Source organism: Aquarana catesbeiana, linkage group LG10 (assembly GCF_042186555.1).
Source record: "Aquarana catesbeiana isolate 2022-GZ linkage group LG10, ASM4218655v1, whole genome shotgun sequence".
NCBI classification, from domain to species: domain Eukaryota; kingdom Metazoa; phylum Chordata; class Amphibia; order Anura; family Ranidae; genus Aquarana; species Aquarana catesbeiana.
Window position 1 is genome coordinate 162,440,510 of NC_133333.1, and position 22,759 is coordinate 162,463,268.

Sequence of the window (22,759 nt, forward strand, 5' to 3'; positions counted from 1 at the left end):
ATCTCTTTATTTATTCTGAGCATGCGTGGCACTTTGTCCGTCGGATTTGTGTACACACGATCGGAATTTCCGACAACGGATTTTGTTGTCGGAAAATTTTATATCCTGCTCTCAAACTTTGTGTGTCGGAAATTCCAATGGAAAATGTGTGATGGAGCCCACACACGGTCGGAATTTCCGACAACAAGGTCCTATCACACATTTTCCGTCGGAAAATCCGACCGTGTGTACGGGGCATTAGAGTGAGTGAAATAATTCTAAGCCTAGAACTCCTCTGTAACTCAAAACATGCAACCAGTAGAATTTTTTAAATGTCGCATATAGAGATTTTTAAGGATAAAAGTTTGTCGCCATTTCATGTGCGGGCGCAATTTTGAAGCGTGACATGTTGGGTATCAATTTACTCAGTGTAACATCATCTTTCACAAAATAAAAAAAATTGGGCTAGTGTTACTGTTGTCTTATTTTTTAATTCAAAAAAGTGTATTTTTTACAAAGAAAGTGCGCTTGTAAGACAGCTATGCAAATACGGTGTGACAGAAAGTATTGCAACGACCGCCATTTTATTCTCTATGGTGTTAGGGAAAAAAATATATAATGTTTGGAGGTTCTAAGTAATTTTGTAGCAAAAAAAACAGATTTTACCTTGTAAATAACAAGTCTGAAAAATAGACCCAGTCTAATGCCCCGTACACACGGTCGGATTTTCCGACGGAAAATGTTCAATGGGAGCTTGTTATTGGAAATTCCGACCGTGTGTAGGTTCCGTCGGACATTTTCCATCAGAATTTCCGTCACACAAAATTTGAGCTTTGGATCTCAAATTTTCCGACAACAAAATCCGTTCTCGTAAAATCCTTTACCTCCGGTAATAAGTATCTTTCATTACCTCTTTTTTAACCTGGTATATGACATTTTATCACTATAGGATGGGCACAGTGTCAGCACTGTAGTGTTTTTTGGTTATGTCCATAAATCTTTATTGGCTACATACTAAAACATATCGGTAACAAGCTAACGCTTTTTGGCTGGGACAGCCTTCCTTAGAGGTATGAGGAAGTTGCCGGCTTTATGTTACTATGGACATGCTGGGGTCTGATGTTTGACCCTAATTAGGATAACTATCCCAAAAGTACAAATGTCTTTTAAGTCAGTCTTATGTGCATTTTCAAGTTACTTGTTTTAAGCTTCCAAATACCACGTAGTAAAGTGGAACTAAACTTTGCAAACAAAAAAATGCTAGTAGGTAGAGTTTCTAGTTTAAAGACTTTATAAATCTCTTCTGGACAAAAACTTTTTTCATCAGTCTGCTAGCAAATTTTCTGTACACTGACTATGGCAAATGCCAGTTCAATGCACAGTCCTGGCTGATTCCATACATCTGCAAGATGCTGATAATGGAGAGGAGTGCCAAGACCAAGTAACACACATGGACAAGAGCTACTTCATCAGTGGTCGCCCAAGTGTTTGCAGATTATGGCAAATGCTGCTCGGCCACCCCCCAAAATAACTTACTATACAGTTTAGCCATACATGTCATATCTTATTAAAAATGTTTATCCATTCAATCTAATGATTCTGCTGATGATGATAAAACAGGAGAAGAATAATCATGCTGAGAAACCAGATGCCAGTGCTATCAGAAAGAATGACTATGGTAATCGTTATATTTGTGATGGTAATTTAGTTATCATTGGTATTATAAGCCAGGGGTTACAACTTGCACAACTCAGGGTATTTATTCCCTCTAATTTGCTTTTACCTCCACCACTCCTCATGCATGCTCCTGTCAATAATTTCTCTGGCCAATCACCCCCCATGGGAAATAATTGCATTCTTTATGCTACTCTTGCTTTTCCAAACTGATCTCAGTTCACACCCTGACCATGCTACTATTTTACCTACATTAACATTGTCACCCCATCAGGTATTCTTAGACCCCATACACACTATTAGATTTTCTGCAGATTTATGTCTTCAGATTTACCAAAAACATGTACTGCAGGGGCCTGCCTGATTGCATACAAATTTAAACTTTTAAGGTTTGACCTCATATTATATGGTTTTGGTAAATCTGAAGACAAAAATCTAATAGTGAGTATGGGATCTTAGTTTAATCCCTCCACCCGTTTCTCACAGCCTGCTTTGTTTCATTGGCTCTTATATGGATCCATACTGATTGTATTAATTTTCCTTGCTATCTTTAAAGCCTCAAGCATGAATGGTACTGGCCCAAAGTAATTTATTCAACAGGCCTGCAATGATATCACAGGTACTTCTGCATCTGATTTTGCACTTTATCATACCCCTTTTGTTTGCACAGAATTTTTTATTATTTTATTTTTAAAATTTTGGTATTGTCAACATTGTGATTATTGCCTATTATTGTTGTTTTTGTTGCTGCTGTAGCATAGAATTTAATAATACACTGCTGTTAATATTCATCTTTGAATTGGGCTCCACCTAGTGGTCAAAGAGCACCGTGCCCATCTTCATACATAGAATGGTTTTGCAATGTTCGACAAATGCAATGCCATGGACACCCCATGACTTTTCAGTCAGAAAAAGATGAAGATGTGCATCTTGGGAAGCCCAGTCAACATCTTGAGATTACATGTGTACAACAGAATCCATCTTTACCATTTGCACATGGCATCATTGGTGAGCTTTGGACTTGCGCTCATAGCCAACTTGTTACATCCACCAACAGCTCAGATTCTGTCTATTTGTCTATTTTTTTCATTACATTCCTGGTTGTTCAGAATTTCACCTTACCCTGTTTAATAAGTTTTCATGACTTTTACACATATTCTGACCTATTGAGAAATAGGACGCTTTAGCTGCGTGTGAAGCTGCACACAAAAGCCACAGGCGAATATGTAGTGAGAACAGAATGGCTGTTATTATTTTTATTATGATGTATTCAGTATTATTTTGAGGAAGGGTGCTTGTAAGGTCTGGGACATGTTGGCTTTGTACCTACATACATGTGCCTTCTTAAATGGAAAAAAGAAGGCACTGTTCTCTGCTTAATAAAGTCATTTTTGTTAGCAACGAAATGCACTGCACTCATACTTTGCAGGCTAAACTTCATCCCTGGCAACATTCCCATTATACTGCCCTCTGGTGGATTATTCTGTTTATGGATATACACTAGACATGGTAGCATATTGGCGTGATTTCTATATTAACTAACAACTGAGATATGCAGGAGGTGTTTAATACATGATTGTCTTGAGCCTAGTTTTCATTGACAATAGGTATCTGCACTTTTGAGATCACATGAGTTTACACAGGAATCACACTACAGTGCATGGGTTTGAACCTGTTCCAGTCTGGTGTGTTTTGGCACCCCTTTCATTTGAATGGGCTGTAAAACTACTTTTAAGAACTTACTGCATCAAATCGCATGGTACTGCGGTATGATGTGATTTGGTGCCTGAAAACACAGAATAAGTGATCTGCATTTGGGGTGCATTTACAATACATTGGCACCTATGTGCAGATTGCTAGGGCAGTGTATTCAATTGTGGTGCAGGAAACATGTACGGAACACACCTTTCCTGCACTGCAGAAAATGTTTGCCAGCACACCATGGATCAACAGGGGAGCATCCAAACAAATTTTTAATGCATAATCACATCATAAGAGTAGTGCGACTTTTCATAGTCACGTAGACCCCCTCATCAGGCATGGGAAATCACATGCCTGATGAAGGGGTCCTACGTGACTCCAAAACATTGCACTTCTCTTGTGATGTAATCATGCATTAAACAATTCGCTTAGATGCTTCTTTGTTGATCCATGGTGTGCTGGCAAACATTTTCCTTGTGACTTCTGAACCAGTTCCCAGCTGGTTGTTACTGCAGCACCGAAACCCTTAGAGCTTTTCCAGGAACATGTGCGAAGAGAAGATGTAAACCGGCCCAGAGACAGCTTTCTGTGCATGACTTTCTATTAGCCTGGTAGCCTCACAGTTAATATAAGTGTTTTTGATACTCATTATACTTGGCAAAACCTTTATTATGTGTCTATTTGGTGGACATCAATGGAATAATAGACTATGCTAAGAATAATTTGTCTTGCCATTGTGGTGGCTTATATCAAACCTTATGTTTAACTTTGATTGCATATTGTTTTTTCATGGTTGTGATACAATAAGCTTTTTCATTTTTGTCCCTTAATGCATATTATATTTTTAAGTAAGGTATACAACAATGTGATTTATTCTTTTAAGGATTGAAATATTTGTGTCTGGTCCTATAAGGGAGTTAATCTTGCCTCTCGTATTCATAATACTCTTTATGCTACCCATCCCTATCTAAACTGAAACCCCAATCATGTTACCTTTGCCTACCTCAGGACAAAAGGCCTGTCCCAAATATCTCCCTACTCTTTACCACACCTCATAGGTGTAGCTAAACTAGTGTGCTAGAAGTGTAAATAGATTCTTGTTTAGTGTAGGTAAATTTGTGCAGGCTTGAGTGGCAGCAAAGCCTGTGTGTTTTTTTCCAGGTTGGTCAGAGATCCAGGGAGAACTGGGTGACTCACAGGCAGCATCACTCAGACCATTCCCCTCTACTTCTCAAACTTACTAGAAACTTCCAGAAGAATGGGAGGGGAAGTAAGATGGAGCTCCCTGGAGCATTCATGAGGGCCCTGACCAATCCCCAACAGATGGGTTGGCAGGCCCCCTCAAATACTCAGGGTCAGATCAGCTGGGGCAGTGGAGTTCGGGCGGAAGATTGAGTGTTATGCCCTGTACACACGATCGGACACTGATCGGACATTCCGACAACAAAATCCATGGATTTTTTCTGACGGATGTTGGCTCAAACTTGTCTTGCATACACACAGTCGCATAAAGTTGTCAGAAAATCCGATCGTTCTAAACGCGGTGACGTAAAACACATACGTCGGGACTATAAATGGGGCAGTAGCCAATAGCTTTAGTCTCTTAATTTATTCTGAGCATACGTGGCACTTTGTGCGTCGGATTTGTGTACACACGATCAGAATTTCCGACAACGGATTTTGTTGTTGGAAAATTTTATAGCAAGCTCTCAAACTTTGTGTGTCGGAAATTCCGATGGAAAATGTGTGATGGAGCCCACACACGGTTGGAATTTCCGACAACAGGGTCCTATCACACATTTTCAGTCGGAAAATCCGACCGTGTGTACAGGGCATAAGGCTGTTGGTGTCCCTTGTAGATGCCCCCTAGTCTGGGAGGGTGACTTTGGACCTGGGTTTGGGTGCGCAGGGGACCCTCTTCATGACACACAGAGGTGCCCTGACCAAGAGGCAAGGGGGCAAGGACAGCAGGAGACCATTGCCAGGCAAATCTCCAGGAAGGGTGACAGCCAGGAGAGCTGGTGAGTGTACAGTCAGAGGACTGAGAGGCATACCTGAGAGGACTGGGTGGAAGCAGTCTGGGAGGACTGTGGACTCTTAGCCAGGAGGGCTAGAGAAAGGGGCGGCTGCAGCTATTTAGGCTGGCAGTGCCTGAATAGGTGGTGCTGGGATCAGTAGCCACAGGAGTAGGTCAACTGAGCACTGGAACTTCTTTTTTCTACACTTCCAAAGGGGCCTGAGGTCCCTGCCTGCATTTGCTATTATCTGATTTCGCACTTGTCAGACCATCTTTACAGTGCCAGCTGGTCCTGGGAGTTGTAGTTCTTCTAGCAAGATTGTGCTGGAGGTAGAAGGAGAAGTGTATATACAGGCTGTATGTAGTTTGTATCCCTGAAGAGTTCTGAGTTTCATCAAGTGGGCATCCCATAATACCCTCAACCCTATCCAAGTTCTCAATAACATTTACAAAATCATGTTATGGTCAGCAGAACTGATATTTTAGAAGGGTAATCTAAGCACCAGAATCCCAGACAGAATGATATAGATGGACACTCCAGTTCAAGTATTAAATTCAGAACTTGTGCTAGACAAAGCTAACGACTATTTTCCTATACAGTGCATCAAGTTAACTGTATCCTCTGTAATAATGCTTCTGTGAGGAATGCATTTCATCCTCTATTATATGCACAAGAATGTGAGCAGCTGTGGGTGTCATATGAATCTAATTAAAATATTGAATATGTTGTGCGGTTAGATATCTTTTACATCACTTAGCATCTGAGTTAAAAGTCATTCATTTGCTTTTCTTGTGACTTGCAGAGACTGATAAATGAGATTAAAGACAAAAAGTTTTAGTTGTTGCTGAAGTTAGATTAAAAACTTTGTGTATTTGGTTAAAGTGGTTGTAAACCCTTACAGACCACTTTGACCTACAGGTAAGCTTACATTAAGGCTTACCTGTAGGTCCAAGAAATATCTCCTAAACCTACACGGTTTAGGAGATATTTGCAAAAAGACATGCACCGCTAGACAGTGGCGCGCAGGCGCACTGAGCATGCTGCTGCTAACGGCGATATGCCGTTTGTGGCGGCTCCCATGCGCATGCGTGGGAGTGAGATCATCGCGGCTCCGGGCAATCACAGCGCCGGAGCCACAATACCCGGAAAGAAGATGGACGCTCCATAGCAGAGGGGACAGCGGTGACTTCGCAGGCTCCTGTGTCAGGTAAGTGACAATGCATAGTAGCCCATTATGCTTTACCTTTGCAGGGAAACAAAGAGGAAGTAAACCCATCAGGGTTTACTTCCTCTTTAACAGCACCAGTAGCTCTAAAAGAGGAAGATGTATTTTTGGGTGTGAGGGGGGGCATTAGAACTATAAAAAACAAGAATATATTAGGTAACTGTAGGACTCCTACACTACAAAATATGTTATTAATCCCAAAGGGAAATTGTAAAATTGTTGGATTTACATCTTTCATTGCTAAACATAGTTTATCAATAAATTGGTATTTGGTCACTATACTATATAACTCTGGGCAGCACAGTGGCTTAGTGGTTAGAACTTTAGCCTTGCAGAACGGAGGTCTAGGACAGCACCTACATGAAGTTTGCAGGTTCTACCTGTGTTTGTATCAGGAACCATAAATCAGACCGAGACAAAGTATAGTTAAATCACACTTGTTTAATAATAATAATGTAAACAGAGTAAGAGTAGTCAAAACAAGCCAGTGTCCAGTAACCGGATTGAGTAGTCAGCCAAGCAAATGTCAGAGAGCCAGAGATAAATGTAGTAGTACAGCAAGCAGGATCAGGAGCCAGAAGGAACGTCAGCCGAGCAAGTCTTCAACAGGAACACAGGAGAAAGTCACTGTGATGTTGACAAAGGCGAAGGCAAAGATCAAGTGAGCTGGTCCTGGGAGTTGTAGTTCTACTAGCAAGATTGTGCTGGAGGTAGAAGGAGAAGTGTATATACAGGCTGTATGTAGTTTGTATCCCTGAGTTCTGAGTTTCATCAAGTGGGCATCCCATAATACCCTCAACCCTATCCAAGTTCTCAATAACATTTACAAAATCATGTTATGGTCAGCAGAACTGATATTTTAGAAGGGAAATCTAAGCACCTGAATCCCAGACAGAATGATATAGATTGACACTCCAGTTCAAGTATTAAATTCAGAACTTGTGCTAGACAAAGCTAATGACTATTTTCCTATACAGTGCATCAAGTTAACTGTATCATCTGTAATAATGCTTCTGTGAGGAATGCATTTCATCCTCTATTATATGCACAAGAATGTGAGCAGCTGTGGGTGTCATATGAATCTAATTAAAATAATGAATATGTTGTGTGGTCAGATATCTTTTACATCACTTAGCATCTGAGTTAAAAGTCATTCATTTGCTTTTCTTGTGATCGGGTAGTCAGCCAAGCAAATGTCAGAGAGCCAGAGATAAATGTAGTAGTACAGCAAGCAGGATCAGGAGCCAGAAGGAACGTCAGCCGAGCAAGTTTTCAACAGGAACACAGGAGAAAGTCACTGTGATGTTGACAAAGACGAAGGCAAAGATCAAGTGAGCTGGACGACTTTAAGAGTCGGTTCACACTGAGGCAGCACGACTTCCAGCGCGACTGCCTCAGATGACTTGAACATGACTGCAGCGGCGACTTGCAAAACGACTTCTATATAGAAGTCTATGCAAGTCGCCTCAAGTCGCCCCCAAAGTAGTACAGGAACCTTTTTCTAAGTCGGAGCGACTTGCGTCGCTCCTGTTAGAATTATTCCATTGTACAGAACGGGACGCTACTTGTCAGGCGGCTAAGTCGCCTGACAAGTCATCCTAGTGTGAACCGGCTCTAAGTGGGCAGGACTGACGAGCAGAATCAACAACAGCTGGATAACTGTGGTGAGAAATGGGAGCTGGCAATTAGCCGACAGCTGAGCGGCCAGCTCAGATAAGAAAGGGCTGAGCCCAGCCCTGACAGTTTGCATGAGTTTCCTCTGGGTATGGGTATGCATGTGAGGTAGAGATCATAAATTGTAAGTGCCTTGAAGGCAGAGACTGATGTGAACCTACAATAGGTAGATATTTAAGCTGCATAAATTGTCGGCACTATATACAATAAATATCTGTAATAAATGATATGATCATAAAAATTGAACTGCGTAGTTCTCTGAACTGGCCAATGGACATCTCAGTCTGTCTCCCCTTAGGGTGCGGGGTAAAACCCTTTGTTGGTTTGACACCCATTGTCCAGGCTCCGGTCCTTGAGCTCTTCACTGTTTTACATCTCCCGCCCCATCACAGCTCCCAGGAGAAGACTGGTGGAACCGGTGGCATTGTATTATATTAGTATATTTTTATACCCTTTTCCTTGAAGTTTATTGTCTATGGGTGATTACTATCTGTATTGGAATACATCAATCCCTCATCTACTTTGTAGTCTACCACCTATTAGGTGTTGGTAGACTAGGCTTTTTCCACCAACTATACTTCCCTGTACTTCTCCCAAAGAAGCGGGATCCTTCTCACAAAACGCGTCAAGACCTACAGCACAGTTGTTCCAGCCTGTTGGCAGTTATTCTCATGGTATATCTACTGTAGGTTCCATGGTAAGGTTTCCCATATAAATCCTTATGCAAATTCACCCATGAACTGATGTTAATTATTTATTCCTGTATTATGTGTTGTTTTTAAACATTTGTTAATAAATTCTTTATAAATGTTACTTTTGATGTCCGAGGTGTGACTCTGCAAAAGTCCCATAGGCTATTTTGTTTTTTGTTGTGTGCATACTATTGGGGACTGGGCACTACCTCTACCCATATCACATCAGCTCGCTCTCTTTTTGCTTGTCATATTGCATTTATTTATTTATTTATTTATTTCAGGTACTTATATAGCGCCGTCAATTTACGCAGCGCTTTACATATATATATATATATTATACATTCACATCAGTCCCTATACCCTCAAGGAGCTTACAATCTAAGGTCCCTAACTCACATTCATACCTATACTAGGGACAATTTAGACAGGATCCAATTAACCTACCAGCATGTCTTTGGAGTGTGGGAGGAAACCGGAGTACCCAGAGGAAACCCACGCAGACACAGGGAGAACATGCAAACTCCAGGCAGGTAGTGTCGTGGTCGGGATATTGCATAAAAACAATTTTTACTGTCACTTCCTTTGTCCGTCCTAACCCCCCCCCCCCGGGTTAAATTATCATTTTTCTATTGACTGACCGCAACTAATAGAAAAAATCATTCTTGCCAATCTGAAAACCAGTGCTATTGTCATTGTATCCAGACTGTGCAAAAATGAATTAATAATAATAAATTAACTCTACCTTCAAAATTCTGATGTCCAGTCTGTGAGGACGGCTACATACTGTATCTGTGACATAGGAGAGGGAGCAGTGGAGCCAACAACAACCTCTATACACAGTTACTCTTTGATGGGATAGCAAGAAGAAAGACATGGTTTCCAAAATCAGTGTTCTTCATGTTTGGCATTATGCCTCACTGTATACAATTTTATTTTAGCAGATCTTTTTTTTGTGAATCTATTGAAAAATGTCTTACTCAGAAAATTCTGTGAGTAACAGCACTTTCTGTTGCAGGTATGTATGCATGTATGTGTCCTGCACATTCATTTATTAGTCTCCTCCTCTTTCTGTGTATGACTTGTATGTGCTGCATCTAGTGCCCCATTAACAAGCTCCATGTTAGATCACCTATAATACCAGCATGTTTCTTCATTTCCAAAATCTAAAAACATTGTGGTAAAAAATGAGACCACTTTGTGGGGTCTATTTTCCAAAAGGGGTCATTTTGGGAGTGTTTATACTATCTTGGCATTTTTATTTTAAAGCGGTAGTAAACCAATGCAGTGTTGAAAAACAACAACAACAACAACAAAAAACACCTGTAAGGCAATTGCATAATGTGCTAGTATGCAAGTCACCGCTGAGAGGGCTGACATCTTCCCCCAGTCTTTTTTCCAGGTTCGCAGGCTGCGGCGCTGTGATTGGCCGTTGCCGCGATGACATGCCCTTGGTTTTGGCTTGAAGCTTTGAAGGACCGACACGGTATGCCGGACCTTCAGAGCACATGCACCAGTGATGTCACTGGCTGCAATGAATATCTCCTAAACTGTGCATTTAGGAGATATTCATTTTACCCACAGGTAAGCCTTATTATAGACTTACCTGTAGGTAAAAATCACAAAGCAGGCTTTACTACCACTTTAACAGAAAGAAAGGGAACAGTTTTTTTTCAAAGTTTTTGCTCTTTTTTTCCTTTATATAGTAAAAAAAAAATTGATTATTAAATACCACTAAAAGAAAGCTATATCTGTCTCAAAGCGTTGCATGACAATTGTCAGTCAAACTATTACAGTAATGGAAACTGAAAATAGCCTGGTAATGAAGGGGTATTTCAGACTGGTGTTCAAGTGGTTAAAGACTGTTATAATAGGTTCAACCCTACAGAGTCCACATTTTAATCAGCCGCTCATACAGAATAGGAAAGAGAAGCAATGAGGCATAGTCATTCAGCAGCACTGGTAAAGGAGAAGCAAGGCTTCCACATGTAATGGCCAAATATGGCTGTCCCTGCGTATACATATTTACAATCTATACATAGTTACAGGGTTTTTTTAAACATTCTCACTAACATTATTTAACAAATGTATTAGTTTTATCTCAGATAAACTTTCCCATGATTTTTAAACTGTGTCAGCTTTCAGATATTTAATTCACATTTTATAGGTGAGGTTTCAGCACTATGTGCTCCCATTGTCTTAGAAACAATGCTTCCACTATTATTTCTTACACATGCAATGACTTTATGACGCAGCCCTGTGTCATCTCACCTCTTTGGGTTCCCAACTTCTTTGAATAAACAGTCCAACAAATCGTGTCTTTATGAACTTTTATTGACAGACAAGGACTTGATAACACTTCAGCATATTGTTTCGTTTGAGTAGCAATGCTCTGAAGAGAAATGTGAATGAATCATGTGTCTGTGAATGCTGGCAGTGATGGTAGCTGCTCCATTCCCCCGAATGTGTGCACTGTAGACTGCAAAACCTCTACAGCCAGTGACATTGTATACTAGCACCAAGAATCACTTACTACAAGACAATAACACAGACATGTTCATAAAAGAATACTTGTATCTGGATAAAATTATGTCATTATTACTATATCATCACTACTATAGCCATTCATAGAACCACCTGTAGGTCTCCTACTAAGCTCTATTTACCAAAGCTTATTCTCCCTTTTCTTATTACATTTAATCACTTTCAAGTGGTCTTTATAATGTTCTCTGTGAAAAGAAATAACACTAAAATTCTAATTCATGTTACCTAGAACTACAGTACAATTTGAAAGAGTTCCAGGTGTACCACTAATGTTCAGCCAACAGAACTCTCCTGTATGCCAATTGTGACAGCAATCCATAAAGCCTAATTAAAAAGGTTTGTGCATTGAATCAGCTGACAAAGCACCAGTTTTTAAAAGAAAAATTATCTGGCAAAGAAATTATAATTCAGTTAGGTAAAAGAACCCTTACTGCATTTTAGGTGCCTAAATTTGTACCCCACTGCAGTAATAGAAAATTGTGCTATGATAACAGTATTTATCACAATCTATTGCATGTGAGCTGGATGGGTGACTTGTCAATAGAGTGAGAGAACTTGGACTCTTGGTTATTTATTTAAATTTAAATCTAAACAGTCACATTATATTTGAATTTGAGTCTGCAAATTTTGATCATTCTCAAAGCCATGGAGGTAGCCTTACAATTAATAGTAATAACAACAATAATAACAAATTAACTATATCTTTAGCAGAGCTGCATGAGTAAAAGGGCTAGATAACCAACCATTATCTGAAGGGTACTTGCATATGATAATATTCACAGTATTTACCTAAAATAAATCAACATAAAATCTTTTATACATAATACCGGTATGTATTTACAATATATTGCAAAAAGACTTTAGAGGGACCATACCACTACAATGTATGATATAGAGTCAACTAACAACTGATACATATGAGTTCTGGATTGATTCCAGAAGTCAGATCACATTCCTTTTCTGCAAATCTTGTTAAAAAAACAATTATATCACAATATCCCTGCTAGATTCTACTTGTATTAAATATATAGCCAACAAAAACTTACTGCCTTTACATAGTGACTAATAATCACAAAGTGATGGTATTAAGCTGGCCATACATTATACAACTTTCTTGTTCAATTTTCTTTAGATTTACCTTCAACTATGCAGTGCAAGGGCCTACCTGATTGCATACAAATTGAAAGTGTTTAGGTTTGACCCCCTATTATATGGTTTTGGTAAATCTAAAGGAAAATTGCACAAGGCTATTGAATAAGGCTGGATTCACACCTATGCAGTTTTAGTGCTTTTTGCATTTTGAAGATTTCTACTACAGTCCATTTAACATGGTTTCCTATGGAACTCGTTCTGTAGAGCAAATCTGCAAAATGCAAAAAGCACTAACAATGCATAGGTGTGAATCCAGCCTAAGCTATGGTCAGCCTAGAGTTCAGTCCAGAGCACTCCCAGGCAACCCTTCACATACTAAAACAAACTGAAATACAGAGGAACAGATTAAATTATTTTTTAATACTTCTTAACCCTCTCTCTAGCTAAAATAGGCAAATTGTTAAAATATCTTAGTTGTACCACAAATATATGTCTCCCCAAAATCAAAATGCAATACAATAAAGCAGCCATGTGTATTTTGCTCAAAACTGTAAGTATGCAATACAAACATACAGTAACTTCCAAAGTAACTAAAAATGCCAATACAGTTATAACTTTTGTTTTTGTATGTATTTGTGTTAGGACTTCTTACTTCTCAAAGTCATAGATATTGCAAAATCAGTTCAAAGCAGTTCAGCCTTTGGTCAGAAGCACATCAGAATTTGAAAACCATCTCAAATGCAATGTGAATGTGCCTGACCCCATATAGCATTTGTTCATCTACAAAAGACCTTGAGTTTGATTTACTAAAGGCAAATAGACTGTGCACTTTGCAAGTGCAGATGAACTTATTTTCCCCAGAGCTTAGTGAATGAGGTGAAGTTTCATGTTTTAAAAAATACCCAATCAGGTTCAAGAAAAAATAAAACAGCATTTGTGCTTGCACATGATTGGATGATGGAAATCAGCAGAGCTTCACCACATCAATAAGCGGTGGGGAAAATGAGTGCAACTGCACTTCCAAAGTGCACAGTCAACTTGCTTTTAGTAAATCAACCCTTTTGCATTGTTACCTGGTCCTTCCATCTATTCCTGCAGTATAGTCTAAGGCACCTGATAGATGGATCAGTTTTTTGTTCAACCGGCAGTTTGAACGAAAAGAACTGACCCAATTCCCTTATCCACACATTTGAAGTTGAAGAGGGAATCCTCCCCGCTGAACTATTGTATTCTGACAGTGAAGAGACTCCTCCACCATCAGAATACACTGATGAGCACTGTTACGCTGACTGAGCAGGGAAAACCAACAGGGTGATTGTCCAGAAGTTGATTGCTGTATAAACTTTTGTACAACCTCCCTGCCCAATTATGGAACTGAAATTTGCCGGGTGACTGCTGAACCTGCTAAATTTTGATCCATGTATGGCCTCCTTAAGGATTAGTGGGATTTTTTGTGTCATTAGCAAATTCTTTTAGTGAGGCAGGTGACCAGCTAGTATCTTCTTATTGGGGTTACCAACATATGTAGGAAGCCGGGGGGCGATGCCATAGCTAGCATCCGTTCAATCAATATGTCAGCATTAAGGGCTGGTTTACACCTGAATCTCACAGGAATGCGATCTATGTTTCTGTGTAATGATTCATTTTAATCGGCTGAAATTGTACTGGATCGCACCAAAAACAGCGCATGCAGTATTTTTTTAAAATGCATTGCACTAGATGGCATAGTACTGCAGTACCATTCAATCTGGTGCAGGAAAATGTACTGCATTTCTAATCTGCATTTGGGGTGTTGCTAGGAATACATTGACACTCTCAGCAGATCACACTCCCAGTGCGTTTTGAATGCGGTGCAGGAAACTTGCACGGAATGTGGGTTTCCCTCACCATGTTCTGGTGTGAACGAGCCCTTGTCACATCACATTCGGCTACCCATCACATATTGCTACTCGCTGGAGTGCGCATGTGCGACGCCGCCATATGCATTCCAACACTGTTGTAAGACCACTTTGCCACAGGGCCCCTCGCGGGCTCGATCCGCTCGCCACGCTTCGGGCACGCCTCGCTTCGCTTGGCATAATTATAATCTAACTCTATGTCCACTTGGATGGTGGGGCTTGAACCTGGACTCAGGGGTGTGGCCACAAAATTCTGTGCAAGCGCAGATCGCCAGAGTGTTGGAACGCATATGGCGGCGTCGCACATGCGCAGTACAGCAGGTAGCCAAATGTGATGGGTCGCCATATGTGACGCTACGCCCTTACTCTTGTTAGTGACACGCCAGCAATGCAGGCATGGAAATGTTACTTTTATTTACCACTGGCTTTATGCTAGACAGAAAAGAGCTCACCAAAAGGGTACAGTAGCTGATGATACAGTAGATGATACAAAAGTGTTTATTGATGGTACAGTAGCCAATATATGGGACACGAAAGTTGTAAACAGGATCAAATGTTCAGTAAAGTCAGGACAACCAATCAGAAAAATTCACCTGACATTAGACAGATACATAGCTGATACGTGGCTGGTGGGTGCTTTTACTGTCTATTCAGAAGTGTTAGTAAAAATCTTACAATCATTTAAGTTATACAGAAATATGAGCCGTATTTTCTGAAAATAAAACACAGTAGTAAATTACCAGAAAAATGTTTTTTCAATGACTTAAAAACTTGGGTGATCCAATCTATTGCAATTTTTCCATATACTGCTTTTCTCAGCCAGTGTGCACAATGATAGCATAAACAAATTACAGCAGCCTGTTTACAACCTTTAGACAATTATAATTTGAATCTGATGGAACATAAATCAGCTTTATTTAAACAAACTATTTAAACAAACTACAATTTTAACAAAGGCCTAAGCTAAACTGAGGCTTTCGTTTTGGATGGGTGCCAGCAGGATAAATCATCTACTGGCTTAGATTTCTGTAGAACTTTGGCAGCAGGATCTGTGCCTGTGTGTTCATGGCTCCACCCACCTGCCAAAACCAATATGACAGGGTCAACATCTCTGTTGGATTCGTTGTTTAATAATTTATTCGATTTTATAAAACATGCAGCAAAAGGATCAAAGGAAAACTCCAGTTTTAGCAAAGACAAATTCCAAAGCAGATAAAAACTTTTGGTTCACACCTATGCAGTTTACTTTTGATTAGTTTCTGCAGTTCTTTTTGCTGTGCGTTTTGCATATCTGCACACACAACTTTTTATGGGTTTTTTTGGCCAATTTGTTGTTGGGCAGAATAAAAAATGCAAATCGCAGCAAAATCATGGCAAAATTCACTACTTGCTTTTCTGCAGCTTCTCTATTAAAGTCTTTTGAACCAAAAAAGCAAACAAAGCACAGTTTTGCATTAAAAAAATTCCCTGGCCCTTTCCAAAAATGCAGGGGCTGAAAAAAGCATAGGTGCGAATGTGTCCCTTAGTAAACCATATTAAATGAACTGTAGTGCATTTCTGCAAAAAGCACCAAAAAAAGGCATAGGTGTGAACCAGGACTAAGTTGGAATGGGGAGGGGTAAGAAACACTTTCAGGTTTGTATTGCTGTCTGTGCCCCTACTTGCCTTCGCTTACTCTCCTGGCAACACAAATCTCCCCAATGATAATCCAGGCCGTAGTAGATAGCTAAAAGAGGTTTTCACTCTATCCCACTCTACTGAAAAAATTTGCTTGCTACCTGGCTGTGTCCCTGTTGGAAAGATTTTCCTTTACTTCCTGTCTTGGTGACACATTTTGTATCCTTGTAGATGTGCAGCACCCTGTGTAAACACCTCTCAGTTCCTAAAAGCTAAGCACATCACAGTTGATGCCTATAAACTGTGCAAGGCATTGAAAGATCTACAGGAAAAATGATAACCCTGTATATATTGAGCAATGGTTGCAAGGAACCATTTTTTTTCAGTTTCAGGGAATCATAGCTGGTCGCAACAGAATAAATAGATAAATAAATAAACTAGCGTTTTTCCGTGTTTTTTCTATCGCAATGGATCAAAAACATTAAAAAACGCTGGTGAGCCAGGTTTTTGAGCGTTTATCGGTGTTTATCAGCGTTTTTTTGATGTTAGAGCATTTTAACAGCTAAAAACAGCTCAAAAACTCCTCTCCGAACCCACTAATTTTGTTTTGTTTTTTTTAAGCCAAAAAACGCCCCAGCCAAAAACTGCTGATAACAGCATGGACACATAGGATAACATTATGGGAAGTTTATTGACTGTCGAAAAAAATGTCTGAAGCCAAAAACAGCTTCTATAAAAACGTCCAAAGTGCATGAGACCTTACTGTGAGTATAAGTGAATCTTTCTGTGTTTAGCCTCAGGCTGCCGTATAAAGGGAAGGAACAGCTTTTTCTTATAAAACCATTAGGATTTTCTGATGTGTTCAAGTCTACAAACAAAACAAAGTAACACAAATGACATAATACAACAAGCAGGATAACGTAGACACTGCTCCGCTGTTGTCTTTGCAGTTTCGGTGTAGAAGGCCAGCGGGTGACTAATCCCAAGCCTGCATAGGGAATACAAACCAAAACAAAATGAAGTGAATTTACTTTTCTTACTTTACATATTTGGCTGAGTCAAAAATTTTCATAAAGAGCACTAAGTAATATTAAAGCGAAAGTGCAATGTCTTTTTATCAGCTTTAATTTAATTATTTTCTAAAGTTAAAAGACCTGCTTTGGTTTCTAATAAAATAGGCAGCACTGTTCAAAGGTTTGGAACCTCTCTGTGTATTTATTTTTGATGGGTAATTATATAGCGCCAACAATTTATGCAGCACTTACAATTTCGATCCATGTACAGTTAGCTTAAATTCCCTATCACATATGCATACCTATACACTATATTGTCAAAAGTATTGGGACCCCTGCCTTTACACGCACATGAACTTTAATGGCTTCCCAGTCTTAGTCCGTAGGGTTCAATATTGAGTTGGCCCACCCTTTGCAGCTATAACAGCTTCAACTCTTCTGGAATGGCTGTCCACAAGGTTTAGGAGTGTGTCTATGGGAATGTTTGACCATTCTTCCAGAAGTGCATTTGTGAGGTCGGACACTGATGTTGGACGAGACAGCTTGGCTTGCAGTCTACGCTCTAATTCATCCCAAAGATGTTCTATCGGGTTGAGGTCAGGACTCTGTGCAGGTCAGTCAAGTTCCTCCACCCCAAACTCGCTCATCTTTATTAAAGTTCATGTGCGTGTAAAGACAGGCATCACAATACTTTTGACAATATAATGTAGATATAGATATGACCTGCCAGCATGTTTTTTGAGTGTGAACTCAAGGAACCCCACACAAGTACAGGGAGAACATGCAATCTCCAGGCAGGTAGTATCCTGGCTGGGTTTCAAACCAGGAACCTAAGAGCCCTTTCACACTGGGGCGGTTTGCAGGCGCTATTGCGCTAATAATAGCGCCTGCAAACCGACCCGAAAGTGCCGCTGCTTGCATTCCAGTGAGAAAGCCCAGAGGGCTTTCACACTGGAGCGATGCGCTGGCAGGACGGTAAAAAAAGTCCTGCCAGTAGCATCTTCGGAGCGGTGAAGGAGCGGTGTGTATACCGCTCCTTTACTGCTCCTGCCCATTGAAATCAATGGGACGGCACGGCTATATCGCCGGCAAAGCGCCTCTGCAGAGGCGCTTTGCGGTGGTATTTAACCCTTTCTCGGCTGCTAGCGGGGGTAAAACCGCCCCGCTAGCGGCCGCATACCGACGGTAAAACGCCGCTAATAATAGCAGCGTTTTACCGCCGACGCCGCCCCCCGCCCCAGTGTGAAAGGGCTCTTAATGCTGTGCTGCCCCTGATGAATTGGTCTTGTGAATGTGAATGGGGCCATTTGTGATTAGCTGCAGGAAACCTAGCTGGGGTTCCCTGTGATTAGTTGCAGAAGGGTAGCTCCAGTGAAAGCTCTAAGAGGCTGACAACTTTTGCAGCTATTAGAGGCCAATTACTTGTAGTTACCTGCACATGATTGGCCCTGGACATAGACAGTCTATGGTGACATCTGCCTCAGATAGCAGTGTCATTATGTCAGCTCTCAATTGAAACCTTCAAGCCCTCAAATGTCTGGTGTCATCATGTGTGCAGTACCATGGCAACTGCAGATCAAAATAGAGGCTAAGATAACACAGGCTCCACCAGATAGGAGGGTATAGTTCTGCTTTAAGTGTACAAAAGAAAGGTGGGGTCACTACCCTGGCTGTGCTTGGTGGTAGGGGTGAATGACACAAAAATTGGACACAGGGACACAATTAAACATTTAACAGTTTATATAAATTATTTTAAGCTTGAGTTCAGCTGGAAAGAGTACATTTTCAATCCATTCTGCACTGTGTATAAGCTAATATCCTTTCAATTTAGGCCACAATAATAAAATATTAAAAATAAATGAAAAATTATTTAAGATTGTGCACTCTTTCATCCTAAACACAATAAAAAATAAAAAAACGCATAAAAAACATTATAAATTTCCTTTATGGAACAAGGAGCAGCAAGGGGGGTTAGGATGCAGAATGGGAAGACTTATATAAAGGCGGTGGTAAGATAAATAAAACTCTTTATTCTACTTCTGTTTATGGGGCTTGGCAGACTGCAGTCAAACCACTGAAGCAAATACAGATCCTTAACTAGTGCAGGATTAATTAAAAACAGGACTGTAAACAGACCAAAAAAAGTATGTCCTTAAAGTGAACCTTCACTCAAAAGTGACGGTGCTGCTTATTCAACTTCCTACTCCCATCCCTAACACATTTGATATTTTTTATACGGCGTGCAGGTACGTTTTTTTGGACAGGTACCCAACTGCCAATTTCTTAATTCTCGCCTAGGTGAGAACAACGTGCATTTAGGCACACCCACTGCCCACGCCCCCACCAGCAGTCTCCTGGGACATGTCATGTGTCCCAGGAGACTGCAGAACCTCTGCCATAGCACTGTGTGATCCCATGCGTACACAGTGGGGAGCCGGCTGTGATTCCTCAGGAAGTCACAGTCGACTCCTATGTCCAAAATGGTGGTGCCAGGGACCTGCAGCGGTAAGAAGAACCAGCTGCCGGAAGTCAGCACTGGACTCTTAGGCACTGGTAAGTACTTTATTGTTAGAAGTCAGTTCTAGTATTTGTAGCTGCTGACTTTTACATTAAGCAAAAAAAACTGAAGCTCCTCTTTAATTTGGATACACAAATCCCAAAACACTTGCAAGTATGAAAAAAATCCCCAAAAAATGTAGAAACCTCACAGCTTATAGTGTACTTCCCAAATGAAATTATTATGTGATATGATTGGTTTCACTAGGGATAAATACTGGATCAGGCTTTGTGTGTGGCTCTCATAGAGAACCTTTGTTCTTCATGGTTTTACCTAGTGCCGGGACAAGGCCATCCAGTGCCCAGGGCAAAGATGCCAAACTACGCCCCTCCCCCCTTCCCTTAGAGTTAAAGTCAGTGTGGCCACATCCCTGCGATAAACCATTGCGCCCAGGGCTACTGTCCCTCCTGCCCACCCCTTGTACTGTAAAACCATGAAGAACAAAGGTTCTTTATGAGGGCCACATATAACCTTATCTGGTATTCATCCCTAGTGAATCCAATCATATCACATAATTCCATTTGGTAAGTACACTATAAGCTGAGAGGTTTCTAATATTTTTTGGGAAATATTTTTGGAAATCTAAATTTTACATGTATATTTTACATTTTTGTGGAATTGGGGTTGTACTATCAAATTTCAGAAGTTTTTGGCTCTGCATGTAAAATAAAAAAAGGACAGGTTACACTATAGGAGCCAACTGATTTAGCAACAATAACTACCTCAAAAAAGATTTGTTGCAAACAAGCAATATTCCAGTGTCTTGTTTTATTTTCCTATATCCCCATAGATGGACACTAAGAAGCTTGTTTCTGGGCCAATATGGAAAAGGCTGGTAAATCATTTCCAGACAGGTGCTTTTCAGTTCCAGCTTGCTTTCTCCTATTTGAATTTTGTTAACCACTTACCGACCGGCTCCTGTACATATACGTCGGCAGTTTGAAGATGGATATCTCGGTAACGGCAGCAGCTGCTGCCACAACCGAGGTATCCATCTTTAGAGCCGGCGGTTCTGTTTACGATAAGGGTGGTCTCTGCGGCGGATTTACTGTGCGATCACCGTTATCGGTGGTGGGAGAGGTGCCACCCCCCTCCCGCCACTTTCCTGCGCCCTCCGCCGCTTACCGAAGCCGTCGGTAGCAGCGGAGGCAATCGGGTCCTTTCACATCTGTGGTATGGAGATGAGTGAGGCTAAGATGGCCCCCACCCGTCTCCATACTATAGGAGGGCGGAAGCAACGTCAAAAGGTCACTTCCGTCCATACGTCTTAAAGGCACATTTTTTGTTGTCATTTTTTCAAATGACACTTTTTTTTTTTTTTTTTTGCATTTTAGTCCAAGAATGAGATCTGACGACTTTTTGACCCCAGATCTCATATTTAAGAAGTCCTGTCATGCTTTTTTTCTATTACAAGGGATGTTTACATTCCTTGTAATAGGAATAAAAGTGAACCAATTTAAAAAAAAAAAAAAAAAAAAACAGTGAAAAAAATAAATAAAACCAAGTAAAATAAATAAGAAAAAAAAAAAAATTTTAAAAGCGCCCCGTCCCGACGAGCTTGCGCGCAGAAGCGAACGCATATGTGAGTAGTGCCCGCATATGAAAACAGTGGTCAAACCACACATGTGAGGTATTGCCACGATCGGTAGTGCGAGAGCAATAATTCTAGCCCTAGACCTCCTCTGTAACGCAAAATATGCAACCTGTAGAATTTTTTTAACATCGCCTATGGAGATTTTTGAGGGTAAACGTTTGTCACCATTCCACGAGCAGGCACAATTTTGAAGCATGACATGTTGGGTATCAATTTACTCGGCGTAACATTATCTTTCACAAAATAAAAAAAAAAATTGGACTATCTTTACTGATATCTTATTTTTTTATTCAAAAAGGTGAATTTTTTCCCAAAAAAGCGCGCTTGTAAGACCACTGCGCAAATACGGTGCAAAAAAAAAGTATTGCAATGACCGCCATTTTATTCTCTAGGGTGTTAGAAAAAAAACAATATATAATGTTTGGGGGCTCTAAGTAATTTTCTAGCAAAAAAAACCTGTTTTAAACACCGAAATCCCTAAACGAGGCTAGTCCTTAAGTGGATTAAGGAAATGCCTTGATTAAGAAGGAACATAAAAACAAACAAAGCAGCCAGATGCTTGGAGTTGGTAATGTGGAGGTTAGTTATGGGTCTTGTTAGCTCATGTTGGCCACAACACTGCCTTGAAAACTCCAAATGCATTTGCACAATATACTCACCATAACTTGTATAAATGGTAAGAAGGCACATTTTACTGAGGAACTGTAAAGAGAAAACAAAGTTAATTCAGCAGCTGTGTACCATCATGTTTTATGCAACTGAGTTATGGGTTGAAGCCAAAACCGGCAAATGAGCTGTATAACAAGCCATGATTTTAAATGAAGACAGTTCTCACTAACATCTCGTTATGTTTGCTTTTGTTCATACTTCTAATTGTTTTATTAACAATGTCACTGGATGTTATTTGTTTATACTGAACTATCTGTTCGGGACAGTGTGATATACAAAGATGTGATGGACTCTGTTTCTTTTTCAGCTGATGATTTTCAACTTTATATATTATTATACTTTGTTGAAAAATGTATATAAACTCCAGGCTGAGCAAAAGCTGGCATAATATGGTGTGGGAGAGGATCCTGTATTGTTCCCCATCAGTGTCCAGGGGTGCAGACAAGGGGGGTTCTGGGAGGTGGGGGGGAGCTGTACCGAGGAGGCAGAGCTGTACTGGGGGGGGGGGGGAGTGGTACTGAGGGGGCAGAGCTGTACTGAGGAGGCAGTTTTGTACTGAGGGGGTAGATCTGTACGGGGGGGCAGAGCTGTACTGGGGGGGGGGGGGAGTGGTAGAGGTGGCAGAGCTGTACTGAGGAGGCAGTTTTGTACTGAGGGGGTAGATCTGTACGGGGGTAGAGCTGTACTGGGGGGGGTGGTACTGAGGTGGCAGAGAATGTACTGAGGAGGCAGTTTTGTACTGAGGGGGTAGATCTGTACGGGGGCAGAGCTGTACTGAGGAGGCAGTTTTGTACTGAGGGGGTAGATCTGTA

At 40.6% G+C, this 22,759-nt stretch overlaps 1 protein-coding gene across 1 annotated transcript in view; it reads right to left on the minus strand.

Moving 5' to 3' along the window:
• Positions 1-7,018: 7,018 nt before the first annotated feature.
• LOC141110993 (myosin-binding protein C, fast-type-like) overlaps positions 7,019-22,759 on the minus strand; it is a 154,023-nt gene continuing 138,282 nt past the window's right edge. Inside the window, exons 29-30 of the mRNA XM_073602874.1 lie at positions 21,938-21,980; positions 7,019-17,102 (exon numbers count right to left, since the gene is read on the minus strand). Of these exons, the coding sequence (XP_073458975.1) occupies positions 21,970-21,980 (11 nt within the window). The 3' untranslated portion in view covers positions 7,019-17,102; positions 21,938-21,969. The remainder of the gene's footprint in view (positions 17,103-21,937; positions 21,981-22,759) is intronic.